A 15,471-nucleotide genomic window follows, 5' to 3' on the forward strand; every position below is an offset into this window, starting at 1 on the left:
GAAGGTTTAAAGTCTGTGCAACAGATTCTATCCAGCCACACAGCTCCTCTACCTCTGCCTCCACCAAGTGTTGAGAAACAGCCTGAGAAATTCATCTACATTTATTCAGATTGAGATTATATATATAAAAAAAAAGTCCCCTATTCCAAGCAATCATACAAAAAATACATCCTGCAGGAAAGAGTCGACTTGCTAGGCCAGGAATTGTTTGTTGTCTTATAAAACTTCTCACATGAGCTTCGCCTAAGTTTGAGTAACAAAAGGGACTCTGTGTAATTAAAGCATCTTTTCAGTAATCAGATGTAGTTAAAACAACCCTTTAAAGAGTCAGGAATGAATTTGATGAGAGAGTGGGAGGTTCAATACAAGCAGAGCAGCCCATGGAAGGTCAGCACTTCCCTTCTTAAAGTCCTTATTTTGGACTCTGCTCAGAAATGTTGAAATCTGAGAGTCTTTCTTCTTCCAGATCTTAGTGCCAAACAATTAAGTATGAACACAACTAAGACACCAGCATCTCCATGGTGGCACAGAGAAGAGAAACCACAACAGCTTTGCACATGAGCACTGGGCTCCCAGGAGGTTCAAACCTACACTGTCAACCACGAAGTTCTCTGGGTTTGGGAGATGCCCCCAGGCATGAGCTCCATTCAGTCACATCTCAGCACCATTCCCCCTGCACTGCTCCTGGGACCTTTAGAGTATATAATCATATAATAATGGGAAAAAATGATAAAAACAGGTGAATAAAAGATCCAATATTGACAGACTCAGTCCTCCTAATAAATGAAGAACACTGCAGCTCATCATGAGATCCATGAGGACACCAGTCCAACAAAACCACTTGTGTTCTGTCACCAAGCACAGCTGTTCTGCACATTCTGAAGGGGAAAATGAGAAACCCAATCCCATGAAAAAGTTTCTTTTGAAGTTCTACACTGACAGGTTGTACTCATGTCCTGAAGGAGAGACCTTGACTTGTCTCTTCAAAGCTTGGTGGGGTTTTAGTTTTCTTCCATTAATATGTTTCTGTTCATTCTGAACACACTCATCAACATGCCAGCTCTTCAAAGGAAACCTGCTGAGCTCCTGACACTAATAACCTGTGGTGACAATGAGTCTCCTACTCTAATGGGCTGTGGGATAAGTAGGTGCTTCCAGCAGTTCTGCTACTTTCTATTCCATTAAGTGTCCCTGCCCTCATCCTTCAGGACTGAGAATTTTAATTCCACTTTCTTCACGCTATTAATTATTTTGTCTGCTTCCCACTTTTCCTCCTCTAATAATTTTCAGTCTGTTAAATGCAACTATGATCTTTTCCTTTGTTTGTTTGTCTTTTTTAACATCTTAGGTGATGTTACACCATTTGGTGCTGGAAGCCCATTCCTTTTCCCTTTATCATGGTCTGGAAAAGACATTAGAAAGTCCACATAAGGTAATGAAATATCACTCAGTTTTTTGCTGTAATGAAATACTTTCTTCCTCTCCTTTAGGTCTGCTCCACAAGGCTTCTCCATCTTGTGTCTCTGCCAATTAACTGTTACCATGCTGAAAAACAAACATTCTGCCCAAGCTCAAGCCAGCAGTGCAGTTTATCATCCAAAATAACCACCTTGTGATGGTTATTCATGGAAGTGCCAGTGTCTTGTACTCATCAGCAAGAAATCTAATGCAGGTAAAGAAGGTCAGGGTGAGGGGACATTTTATGACATGAAGTATCTAATAGTTTCGTGCAACCAGAAGGGAGAGATGTGCCTGCCCCACCACTCCTGGACAGAGTCCCTCCTGTCCCCCTTTCTCCACACAGCCCAATGCTGGTGTTTACTAAACTTCTAGTGAACTTAGCAAAAGGACACAAAGCCAACTCTCCTTTAACTCCAAGGTCATCCCTAGGGGCCCAGAGATGATGAACATCTCAGACAATGAAAAGATGGAGCAAGGCTGCACAGCCAGCAAAGGCAGACACAAGACCTGGACCTTCTCCTGCTTCCTTGTCACACTAAAAGAACATTTCACTGCTTATGACCCTCTGCTTTTTTCTGCAGATTTTCAGGAGACTGAATATTTTGGTTAGTAAATCTGACCTGAATTGCAATCAGGGCTTTTCTAATCATTAGCTGATTTTATACGTACCTATAACTGCATGTAGTTATACAGAATAAAGAGGATTTCACAGATTCTATTGCAATTTGGGTGCTCTGCACACCAGAACAGGACAGTTTGATGGTGTCCTTCCACGGCCACGTATCCACCTGCACATAACACTCACTTGCTAAAGAGCTATTTAAGCAAAGATGTGGTGGCACATTATACCTTATAAAAGCCTGCACATCAAAATTCTCAATATATTTTGGCATTTCATCCAGTTTTAGCAGACCCCAAGAACCAGGGATGCTTAGGGCAGTGCAGAGGGACTATAAAACACGTTTGCATTCCAGGTCTTGCTATCATGATATACAAGAGTGTCACAGGGGCACATTGCTTGTGCTCCACATCTGCTCACAGGAACCTCCCATGACATACAACTCAGTCACTTTCAGCTCCTGATGGACCTTTTCCACTTGCAACTATGAATGCACATGAAGTTAAATACAAGACACATTTACAGTGGCACACATCACATCCAACAACCAGCTCCTAAAAGCTTTCTGAAATTGAAGGAAGGGAAAAACCAGGTCACTTGGTGCCCATGAAGATGTCTCACATATTTATTTTGCTCTTGTTGGGCAATTTCACATCAGAATTCTTCTGAAAGTGTGAATGAATTCATTAACTAAGCCTCAGGGAGAAAACGTCCTTGGACACAGATGAAAATTAGAAAGATCTGTTAAAATCTTTTTGCAAAGTCACTCACTTAAGTAATACAAACAGAACTCAGAGAATTGAAAGCATCAGAGAAAAAAAAGCTGGTTTCTGGAGGGTTGGAAAAGAGGAATCCCTAACAGATGTGTTTGCTTTGATAACGAGTTTTTCCTCATCTGATGAAGAATGTGGACAAAATGCAGAGACTGGTGAGAAACGGAGAAGCAGGTGACAGACACCAGCCTGATAAGCAGAACAAAAGGGATAGAAAGAAGGTGGGGATGGTTGAGGAGCCTGGACATGGGGCTCATGTCCAGTGTGATGGAAAATGGGAGTGAGAACCACCAGACAAGATCTCCAATGAGTTTGAGAGATGTATACGACTATTAGTCAAGGCATAAACTAACAGCCTTGGACCTCTACAGTAAGGTGAGATGGAAACAACCTGAATTATCTGAATTATTTCTATAGAAGCAGCAAAACACACATGGCCCAGAAGGGCACTTCCTTGTACAGATGAAGCTTATGATGATGCTCAGATTACAAACAGGATCAAGAGAAAGATTTTTAACAACCCCTAAGTTCACAGAATCATAGAATCACAGAATGGTTTGGGTTGGAAGGGACCTTAAAGATCATCTACATCCAACCACTCTGCATGGGCAGGGAGATCTCCCACTAGACCAGGTTGCTCCAAGCCCCATCCAACCTGCCCTTCAACACTGCCAGGGATGGGGCAACCACAGCTTCCCTGGGCAACCTGGGCCAGGGTCTCCCTGCCCTCAAGGTGAAGAATTTCCTCATGTCTAACCTACATCTCCCCTCTTCCAGTTTCAATCCATTCCCCTTTGCCCTCTCACAACAAACCCTTGTCCCAAGTCCCTCCCCAGCTTTCCTGGAGCCCCTTCAGGCACTGGAAGGTGCTCTAAGGTCTCCCTGGAGCCTTCTCTTCTCCAGGCTGAACACCCCAACTCTCCCAGCCTGTCTCCAGAGCAGAGCTGCTCCAGCCCTCAGATCGTATTTGTGGTCTCCTCTGGACTCACTCCAAAACCTCCATGTCTTTCCTGTGCTGAGGGCTCCAAAATTGGACACAGTGCTCCAGGTGGGGTCTCGTGAGCAGAGCAGAGGGGGAGAATCACTTCCCTGGACCTGCTGGCCAAGCTGCTTTTGATATATGGAAAAGATATCCAGAGTTTGTAGTTGAGAAGGAGAAAGACAAGAGCAACCTTCAGAAGGCATTATTATTCGGCTGCCATTAAAATCCATTATTCCCTATTTTGTCTATGTGCCTGGTGTGTTTTAATTTCCCAGGAAGAAGACTACTGTGGCTGCAGAGAGATGCCCAACGTTCAAGACAGACCTGAATTAAAATACTCTAATCAACCCAGAAACCACAGGAGGCTCTCCTGCTCCCGCAGGCGGATCCTCTCTTTCCAAGAGTCCTCACCACTGTGTTTCATTTGTTAAATCACAGAATGGTTAGGGTTGGAAGGGACCTCTGGAGATTATCTAGTCCAACATCCCTGCTGGAGCAGATTACCCAGGAACACGTGGACTTGGCCAGCTGGCTGTTACCAAACACTGCCCTCACCCAGCATGGATGCACCGTGATTTCTCTCAAAATCCATTAACTGCTGCTAGCTCCCTTAATACACCATTTTGCTCCTGATAAAGATGTTGGCAGCTGTTTTGGACACCAAACCAAGTCCTCTGAACACAACTACAGCCTTTCATGTCTGTGCAGCCTTTTTTCCTAAGTTTATCTACAGCATAAAGCTTCTCAACCTTAGTGCTAGACCAAATCACTCAGTTATTTCCAACACTGCATTAAAATCCCATCCAGCTGCTATAAAAGGAAAAATGAATGGTTGCAGGAGGCAGCTCTGCAGCAGACAAGCCAGCGTGGCTCTGAAGATAAGAGGCAGCTGCCAGAGGTAAATATAAGCATGATTTATGGCTGTGGTGTCCTTGCTCACTGCAATTTCAACAAGCACTGGAGAGGCAGCTGGAGGGTGGACAGGCAGCTCTCCCCGCAGGCTGAGGACACACAGGCTCTGCAATCAGCCCATGTTTGCCACAGCAAGGAGAGGCTGCAGCTACAGAGCACTGTTGGTTTTTGCCTTGACTGTTGCTCCTTCATTTCAGAAACACCAGAAGCTCCAGTGACATGGGGCTGTACTTGAATGCTAATACTGTGGGTCAGACTCAGCCTCAGAATGACACATAGAATCACAGGATCACAGACTTGGTTGGAAGGGACCTTAAAGATCATCTAGATCCAACCCCCCTGCATGGGCAGGGACACCTCCCACCAGCCCAGGTTGCTCCAAGCCCCATCCAACCTGCCCTTCAACACTGCCAGGGATGGGGCAGCCACAGCTTCCCTGGGCAACCTGGGCCAGGCTCTCACCACCCTCACAGCCAAGAATTTCCTCCTCATGTCTCACCTCAATCTCCCCTCTTCCAGTTGTAATCCATTCCCCCTTGTCCTCTCCCTCCCTGCCCTTGTCCAAAATCCCTCCCCAGCTTTCCTGAAGCCCCTTCAGGCAGAGCCTTCTCTTCTCCAGGCTAAAAAACTGCAACACCACGATTGCTGAACGATCAGAGAAACCTGATGGCACATGGCACTTTGCGGGGACTTCCTGAGGAAGCCCACACTCATCCCATAATCCTTGTAATGCCCTGAGGACAGGCACTGACTGCACAGCAAGACACAACAGAGCTTGAAATGGGAGCTCATCTCACAACAGTTCATCTGCTCCAGGCTACGGCTCTGCTCAAGCAGGTGCACCTAAAACACATCTTGTATCCTCCTGTGAAAAACAGAGTAAACCAAAATCTGTCCATGCTGGGAAGAACTTGCTTAGCTGAAGACAACAGCACTGGCAACTGCTGGTACACAGGAAGCAGTGCTTTTGCTTTGCTGGAGTCCTGCCTTCTTGTTGGACTTCACTGTGGCGTTTTAACCCATTAACCTGACTTAGAACCTCCAAGGTCATCCAACAGAAGAGCTGTATTTAGCCAAGACTCAAAAACTTTGGACTTATGAAAAGAAACTGACAAAGTCAGCACTACAACCTAACCTAAAAATGGCAGGCAACTCATGGGAGCAAAGCCCAACACAAGCCATGGGGGCAAAGCTACCACGGAATGTCAGAAAAGAAGAAGTACAATATGAATAAACAGAGAGGAGTTGGTTGCAACTGTCTCCTTCAACACTGTAGGCTTTAGGCTGCTGGGATGTCCATCTGCAAGTTCCAGAATCACAGAATCATCATGGTTGGAAAAGATCTCTAAGATCACTTAGTCCAGTAGTCCATCCCCCAAGGACATTTTGCAGGAGCTTTTACCCAAAATGTGGCAGAACAAAAGATCGAGTTTTACATCAATTATTGAAAGATGAACAGAACAAACCCAGGAGGAGAGCCTGATACAATCTGATAACTGTCACAAAGGAGAAAGTTTCAAATGAGGACTTGCTGAGTCCTCAAACCACTGTTTCAGGGGAGGGGAAAAAACCCAACAACAGACAAAAAAGCCAAAGTAAAGCCCCAAAGCACAGGCCAGTGTTTCTAACCAGGGCACAGTGAAGGCAGCAGCAGGCTGGAATGTGGTGTTGCTGCAAATCCCACAGAGCCACTCCCTCCATACCCTGTGGGGCTACAGCTCAGGAGCATGGAAAAGTTCAGTCTTGGCTCTGATGCCTCCAAACCTCTCCAGGGAAGGATTATCCCAGGCCACCTGCATCTCCTCTGCCCATTCAACCATTCAAGATTACTAAGGGAGGTGATGATTGTCACGGCAGGATCCTGAGGTTACAGATCTCCCAGGAGCCAGACTGGGATCATGGAATGACCATGTTAGCATTAGCCACTTTATGAAAAGTATTTCTACATTGAGTTGTCAGCCCCATATATTCCAACACTGATGGAGGGATCAGCAAATGGCTGCTCCTGTGCAGAGCAAAGACAGTGAAACACCTGAACCCCTACAAGAAGTCCAACCACCCACACCAAATACAGTAAATGTCTCCACAGTATGGAGATGTGTGTAGGAACCTCATCAAAGCTCAAGAACCCATCCCAAGCATAAGATCTCCAGGCTCTTTACATAAAAATGTTTATTTCAAATGAAAGCTCAATACATCTAACTCCTTGCTAATAACCCAAGATTAATAAAGAGACAGAAGACAACCAAGAAACACAAGCCTGTAAGTGCCTCATCACCAGGAGACAATCTCCTCAACAAACTCTCCTGCTATCCTGAGCAACCTCATCTGAGATGCCAGAAGTAGAAGGCAAATGCTACTGACTCCCCCCTCACCCAGAAAGCCCAGTAATTTACTATTTCCACTTACAGTTTAAACAGGTTTCAGAACCCAATAAAATTGCTTAGACTTCCTTCTGTTGCCGAGTTTTTGCTGTTCTTTTAGCAACAGTTTGCACTGTTCAGGCTGCCTAGAGAAAACTGCTCAAAGCCTCGGAAGGCACTTGGTAGATCCAAGCTGCTCTTCTTGATTGTGTAAAAAAAAAAAGCCAGCATATGCCAAAATGACATTTTTACAATGTCACTGTGGCTTGAGAGCCACTGCAGTACAGAGTTTTCCGGACAAATTCCTGTGAAACTTCCAGTGTATCAAAAAGTGATGCAGAAAATATCAAGTATTTCAGCATCTTAAAGTAGCTGCTACACACATCCTCTCTCTACCAGAAGGGCAGCTGCCAATGAGTTACAGGAGTGGAGGGTGGACAGTCATGTCTGAAAATGCTCCATCCCTCCATCCATTTGAGCCACCTATAATGGCCTTCTGTAAAACACACAAGGAGAATAACCAGCTCATTGGTTCCCAACAGAGCCACCAGTCCAATTAACCATGAGTGGGATTATCAGACATCAATATTCTGTATAAAATCCCCAAATGTCAATTAATGCTACTCTTCCTTTCTTCTTCAGATGGATCTGAATCTAAGTGACCTCTCCTACTCTCTGAGCCAAAGGAAGACCAGAAGAAGACCTCTTATCATGGTGAGGTTCCAGTTGGAGCATCTCAAATTCTGCTCTAGTATGATGAGGCTGAGCAAGTCAGTGGTGACCCTGCTACCAGAGAGAGGGTAACACCTGGTGGTCAGGATGCTGATGTTGTAAGGACAGTGAATAAAAGGCATGGGTGGGGGTTGTGCGGAGGGTGTGCCCATCTTTTATTTAACACCATTCACAGCTTCTCACAAACTGATTTTGTCATGGAGATTGCATCAACCCTTCCCACCAGAGCCTTGTGCTCCTTTGCCTCCCCCCCAAGCCACCACACCCTCATCTTTCATTACTAGATAATGGTGAATACCTGAGATTCGTGAGCAGACACATCACCAAAAACACTTTGGAAAGCACTTGAGAAATTCATGCACAGCCACTGTAGGTAGCAAGAGCAGCTCTTTCATCTCAACAGAAGGATCATCTAGCTAAGATTGTTTCAAGGTCAGACATGAGGAAGAAATTCTTTGCTGTGAGGGTGGTGAGACCCTGGCCCAGGTTGCCCAGGGAATCTGTGGCTGCCCCATCCCTGGCAGTGTTGAAGGGCAGGTTGGATGGGGCTTGGAGAAACCTGGTCTGGTGGGAGGTGTCCCTGTCCATGCAGGGGGTTGGAACTAGGTGATCTTCAAGGTTCCTTCCAACCCAAACCATTCTATGATTCTATAACGGTTCTATGAAGAGCACATGTGCCCGTTGTTAGGGGAGATTCAAGGCTGGCAGCACTTTACTTTTAAAGATTCAAGCTCAGAAACAGTTACTGAGCTGAAACACAGTCTCAGAAGGGGAGAAATTACTATTTCTTTTCTTTTTTCTGGGAAAAAAGGAATCAAGATCTCTACAGCCCACCCTAAAGAGCACATCATGTGCATGCTTATCTGCAGCACAACAGACTGTTCTGAGGCACGACTCAAGATGTTGTACATTCTCATACAACCACATGACAAGAGGGAACAGAGGGATAGAACCTGGTGTGATGCCACACTCCGAGTCCTTCGACTGGGGGATGGTGGGATAAAAGAACACTAGATGCAGAAACAGACAAAACAAGGGTTGCAGCAGAATAGAGCTTAGACGCTTCGGAGAAGAAAACAGAGGTGTTTCTGTTTAGCAGCCACAGAACATAATTCAAAATTTATGGAAACTACATATTTAGAAAAAATACACGTTTACTGATTGTAATCTTGGGCCAGAGCATGACAGAGAAGTCAAACATTTCATGCAGGGCTGGCCCCACAGTTATCAGGGCACAGACTACACTCAAGTTTGAGAGCAGCTGATGGAGCTGTGACTGCTCCAAAGTATCACACAAGGACCCAGGTTGTGAGAGGTCTGAAGATAATAGGAATCTCCTACAAAGGATCTCCAGCTCCATCTGTACAGGAACCATGACTAATGTAGACACTTGGGATCCCAGCAAAAATCTCCTGGAGGTCTTAGGTCACCACTCTGCTGCAGGAAGAATCAGTGCTGCAGTTTAAGGAATGACGTATGAAGACGACTGCTGAACTTGGATCATACATGCTCTGCAACACACCATCTGCTTTGGAGAACACTTACACAACTGGAAGTCATTAAAACAGTTAAAGACCATCACAGAACCCATGCAAACCTGCTCTCCAGGCACAGTGGTGAAGGGAAAGTCAATCATTTTCTAGGTTCATACACATTAGCTTCTCCTACATTACTTTTACATATTTAAATACAAACTGAAACTCTACCAGAGCTGAGTGTGCATCTCAAAGCAGTGAAAACCCTCCCAAGAGTTGCCCTGTGAATAAGCAGTATCATGTACTGACCTCTGCCAGTTTGTATGGTAAGATCAGCTTCTCTCCTACTGTCACTGTCTTTCTGGTAACCAGGGCCTCAAACAGCATCTCTTCTTTCACCTAAAACAGAAACCTTGATGTTAGTTATTATGCTAGGAATATTTTTTAAAATACCTAATTATTTTAAAATATAATTTATAAATGTAAACATTTTCATAAATTTAAAATGGCTTTTCAATAACATTTAAACCCCTTGTGCCAGCCCTTGCAGAGTTAATGTTCAATGCAAACAAACGAGCCAGACACTGGGAGGGAACAATCTGCCACATAAATCCAGCAATAGAAATCAGACACCACAGTACTCAAGGAAACCTGATTTTCCACATTCAGTCACCAGATTTACAGCTATTTCCCACTAGTATCCTTCATTCCCAGCGCAGCAACTCCCTCCCACACTTTTAGTTGGCAAAATAAGTCAACTTTCTAGTGTTGTCAAGATGACCTCATACAGATGACTCTACACACAAGCAAAACTGTCATCACATCTCCACGTGGAGGGGTTTTATGGTGTATTTCAAGGTGGGGAGGAATTAGAAGGAGGAAGAAACCTTTTGAAAAGCACCTTGTATTTACTCTGCTATTGGCACCTCACACTCACTCCCTAAAGATGCCATTCCCAGCAAGACAACAATCCCTAATCAGCCCTAAGAGAAACTGGTTTGCAGGAAGAAAAACACATCAGTTGTGTAAATACAGACACTTCAGCAAATAGGTAAACAGTGCCAACAAATTAAGTGTTACAGGCCACGAGTTGTCTGGAGAAAAGCACCTCTTTTCTCAACAGATTCAAGTCCCTCTTATTTTGATACCCCTGGAGAAATTCAGAACTCAGACTCTCTACCAGCATAGATGGCAATTTGCTTTTACAGAAGTTACACCTAAACACTTGTGGAGTCATTGACTTCTCTTTGCTAAAATTCTAAGTCAAAAAAGAAATTGTGAGTCTGGGTGAAAATCTTTGAGCCCAGATTTAGTAGCTCTGGATTGATATGAAGATACTGCTTGAGAAGCAGCACCAAAGTCTAGATAAGCTGCTCACCCTTTGTGAAGGACTCCATGCAGACACCAGACCTGCTCAGAGCATCTCTTGATGAAGACAAGAAGCACCAAATCCATGTTTCTGAAACCATCCAAGGCCAGATTTTATCCCAGATAAACCATTTAGGATCTGACATGGATGATGGGAAAGTGGCTTACATACTTTGACTTACTGGTTTAAGCCAATAATTAGTCTGCAGAGAAGTCCCACAAACCATTGTGATAACGATGGATTCTGCACCGAAAACGACTTCTTTCCTTCAAAAATCCTGCCATGGGAGGGATAAGCTCCAGAACATTTTTATCTAAGTGACTTCCCCTGCAACACCCACTATATAAGAACTTGTTGCTGTGGTGGGGAAACCAGAAAACATCAAGTCACCTGGTTATGACCTTCACACACCAACCATGTCTCTGTCACTGGAAACTGACCATCAACACCTTGAGATTAATTTCATTAGTCCTCAATAATACTGGAACCCCCCCCCCCCAGTTCCAATGATCTGATTTTACCTTTCAAAACTGAGCAGGAAAAAAATAACACCCAGAAATCCACAGCAAGTTTTCACACTGGGGCTCTAGTCCTCTCCATTCAGCAAAATGGTGATTTTTTAAAAATCATGCAGCTCTGCAGGCAAAAACTGGACACTGCTCCAACAGCCTGGGACTGCAGGACCTCTGCCTGCCCTCCCTTACGTGCCCAGCTTGGAACAACAGTGAGTTTCACACCCTCCCTTACCCCATTTAACACAGATGCTGTCAACCCAGAGCCAGCATGCTGCCTTTTTCTAATTCTTGGAGGCACCAAAGCAGAGGGTGGTATCAGATGGTTCCTAATCAAAACAGTCCAATGCAACATTCCCAGTCCACCTAAATGCTTCCAAGTCCCAGATCTGTCAGCAAATACAGGGATTTGAAAAGGTTTCAACAACTACCCACACCATCCCTATCTAATGCTCACCCTGGTTCCCTTCTCCCTCTACTCCTCTGACAGCAAAGACTTGCAGATGTGCATCCTTCATCTCCAGGTGGGCTGGCCCACAGGGATTGCATCACTGCATCCACGCCTGACCCACCTGGTGGCCTTCTACACCAAGGCTACAGAGATGGTGGATGGTGGCAGAATAACTGATGTCATCTACCTGGATTTGTGCAAGGCGTCTGACAGTGTCCCACATGACATCCTAGTCTCCAAGCTGACAAGTCATGGATTTGACAGATGGACCACTTGGTGGATAAGAGATTGGCTGGATGTCCACACCCAGAGAGCTGTGGTCAATGGCTCAGTGTCCAAGTGAAGGCAGGTGATGAGGGGTGTCCCTCAGGGCTCAGTACTGGGACCAGTGCTGTTCAACATCTTTGTAGGACACAGGGACAGCGGGATTGAGTGTGTCCTCAGCAAGTCTGCTGATGATACCAAGCTGTGTGGAGTAGTTGACACCCAAGAGGGAAGGGAGCCATCCAGAGGGACCTTGACAGGCTGGAGAGGTGGGCCAGTGCCAACCTCACGAGGTTCAACAAGGCCAAGTGCAGGGTCCTGCATCTGGGCCAGCACAACCCCAGGCACAAATACAGGCTGGGGGAAGAATGGCTGGAGAGCAGCCCTGAGGAGAAGGACTTGGGGGTGGTAGATGAGAAGCTCAACATGAGCAGCCAGTGAGCGCTGGAGCCCAGAGAGCCAACCCATCCTGGGCTGCATCAAAAGAAGGGTGGCCAGCAGGGCCAGGGAGGGGATTCTGCCCCTCTGTTCTGCTGAGACCCCACCTGGAATACTGTGTCCAGTTCTGGTGCCCTCAGCACAAGAAAGATAGATCTGTTGGAAAGGGTCCAGGGAAGGGCCACCAAGATGTTCCAAGGCCTGGAGCAGCTCTGGTATGAAGACAGGCTGAGGGAGTTGGGGTGTTCAGCCTGGAGAAGAGAAGGCTCCAGGGAGACCTTAGAGCACCTTCCAGTGCCTGAAGGAGCTCCAGGAAAGCTGGGGAGGGGCTTTGCATCAGAGAAGATACTGATAGGACAAGGGGTGATGGTTTTAAACTGAGAGAGGGGAGATTTAGGTGAGATATTAGGAAGAAATTCTTCACTATCAGGGTGATGAGGAACTGGAATGGGTTGCCCACGGAGGTTGTTGATGCCCCATCCCTGGAGGTTTTTAAGGCCAGGCTGGACGAGGTTTTGTGCAACCTGGTCTGGTGGGAGGGGTCCCTGTTCATGGCAGGGGTTTGGAACTTGATGATCTTTGAGGTCCCTTCCAACCTTAATGATTCTATGGTCTTCTAGTATAAAAACATACTTGGCAAGGATGGGAACATAATCCCTACATCTCCCTGCAAATAACACCCAGTGGAGCTTGATCTTGAGTGCTTTATCACCTCTGAGAGCAAATATCCTCATTTTCTTTGAAGGTAGGTGCTAATGAGGAGCCACAGGAGCTTTCTAAAGACAAACTCAGGGCAGGCCAATGACTAAGAACACCTGGTGCATGGATATACTTACAACTTCCCCATCATGTCCATCCTATGCTTCCTCCTCCAGTAAAAAAGTAGGGACAAAAACTGTCCTAGCAGATTAGCAAAGAGGACAACACAACTTATTTCTTCGTTTTGTGCCCTGGGAGTTACACTTCTAAGTTACATTTCATAGATTTCTGCTAAAGGACAAGTCCTGTTCTGCCTCTTAAAAAAAGCTACACATCCCATAAGGGTCTGTGTCTTAATTACAGGGACAAAATACAGATTTAAGACTTCACTGCCACTTGTGGAACCAAGCCTGGATGACTAGAGCTCTAAAAGCCAGGGAAGGATGACCAGCAGTGCTGCCACAGCTGGGAAGGTCAGGGGAGCACGGGGGAGGAGGCAGCCAGTGGGCTCTGTGAGGACTGAGCTGCAGCCAAGGCAGGCAGAGATTGCTTCTCCAGCCATCCTGGGGTATTACGTTAGAGCAGCTGAAGAAAAATGAACCATTTCCAACTTGAGAGCAAGAAAACATCACTTTTGGTCTCTCCTCCCTTATTTGAGAGAGAGATTACAGTGTTGAGCACTCATTCAAAAGCTGCCTGGTGGGGAGTAACAGGAAATGCATTCAGAATTCTATCTGCTCTTCTTGAAAAAGATTTGAACCTTTCCTTCAGATTTTCTTTCAAACAACCAGAAGTTGCCTGACTTGAGTTCTGGCTTGGAGCTTCACATCTGATGATGTTGTCCCTGCTTCCCATTGCAGGGAAGTTGGAGTAGACAAACTTTGGAGGTCCCTTCCAATCCAAACCATTCTATGAGCCCCAAAAACCTCATCCAGAAAACAGATCCAGAAGACAAGGCTGGATGCAAGCACTGGCTGCCTCATAATCCTCACCTCCCTTTTGTTCCCCAATCACTTTCCAAGATGTTTATCACACAAGGAGCACACAACGTCTGTGGGATCCCTCTGGGAAGTTGAAGCCATTTTTTAGTAAAAAAAGAACTTGAGCACATAAATCTCTCCTGGATGTAGACACTGGCTCCAAAAGCTAACATCAGCAACGCAAACAGAGACCTGGCAAAACTAATTTAAAACACTTGATAACTCAGATTTACCTTTATTTTTATAGAGCCTAGAAACTAAATATAAAGCTGCTCCAATGAGCCAAGACAGAATTTGCCTTCCTTACTCCATGCACCATCCACAGAAATAATTTCCAGCCTTAATAAATGGACACAATTAAAATGTTCCTACTCGTCTAAAGGGGGGGAAAAAGAGTCTCTCTTAAGGTCAACTGACACTGGATCATTTCTAATAGATTGCTTTTGTTAACAAATGAGCCTTTCCAGGCTTTTCCCCAGAAGCACAAAAGCTTTCCCCAGTTTTACACAACCCTCTATGGTTTCTGCAGCAGACCTGGGGTATGTGCAGCGCTTGCGCACGTCTGCTCGATCCATCAGGCAGCCCTGACATCACACTATGGCACAGTATTCCAGCAAAGTTTAAACAAAGGCCATGAAAAACCTGCCAAAAGCCTCACAAAATCCACACACTACGTCTGTGCTTGGGGAAAAAAACCCAAAAAGCAAGGAATCAGAGTCTTCCTGCAAACGAAAGGACGATCCGCAGAGTCTGGCCAAGACCCTACAGTGCAATTTGCTAACGAACGCTGGTCTGAATGTTTCATAAAGCAGAAACATATTGGATGGGGTTGTTGGTATCTAAGAAAAATCAAATTAATTCCAGAGCATCATCTGCTTGTTAGCTTCATTTTATAGGGACACAAATCTGGCTATCTGGAGAGCTGGGCAGGGTTGTTGCATGAGTTGCTGCCGCAGGGAAATCCCCCCAGTTGTCTGCAGAGGCTCCAGTGTAAACCAGCCAACTCATGGTTGTTTGGGCCAGACTTCCCTTTGGAGGAGGAAAACACCTGAGTTTTGGCTACGTTTTTCATTTCAGCCAGGATGTTTGGTCCTCTCCTCTCCATGAAGGCTACAGCCTCACTGGTGCTGTGCAGGAGGAACCCTCCATCCCCTCTTCCTGGCTGGTCCCAGAGATGGTCAGTGCAGCTCCAGCTTCTCAGAGTCTTCCCACCCAATCCAACTGGATTTTTGTCTTCTCTTTCCTTTTCCCTTTCTTCCCTTTTCCTTTTCTTTCCATTTCACCTTGACTGAACAAATCCAGTGGGTCACTTAATGAAAAAAAAAACAACCCAAACCCGTAACGCCCCCAAAATAGGAATGTATCAGATCACAGCAAAGCTGGTTTCTTCCATCATTTTTCTACGCTCAGGACCACCCTGCCAAGCACCCAGTGGCTGCAT

General features: G+C 45.6%; 1 protein-coding gene across 1 annotated transcript in view; it reads right to left on the reverse strand.

Annotated features, from left to right (window-relative positions):
- MYO9A (myosin IXA) overlaps positions 1–15,471 on the reverse strand; it is a 188,534-nt gene that overhangs the window by 90,797 nt on the left and 82,266 nt on the right. Inside the window, 1 exon segment of the mRNA XM_051628736.1 lies at positions 9,627–9,716. Within this exon segment, the coding sequence (XP_051484696.1) occupies positions 9,627–9,716 (90 nt within the window).

This window comes from Apus apus, chromosome 10 (assembly GCF_020740795.1).
Source record: "Apus apus isolate bApuApu2 chromosome 10, bApuApu2.pri.cur, whole genome shotgun sequence".
NCBI lineage: Eukaryota > Metazoa > Chordata > Aves > Apodiformes > Apodidae > Apus > Apus apus.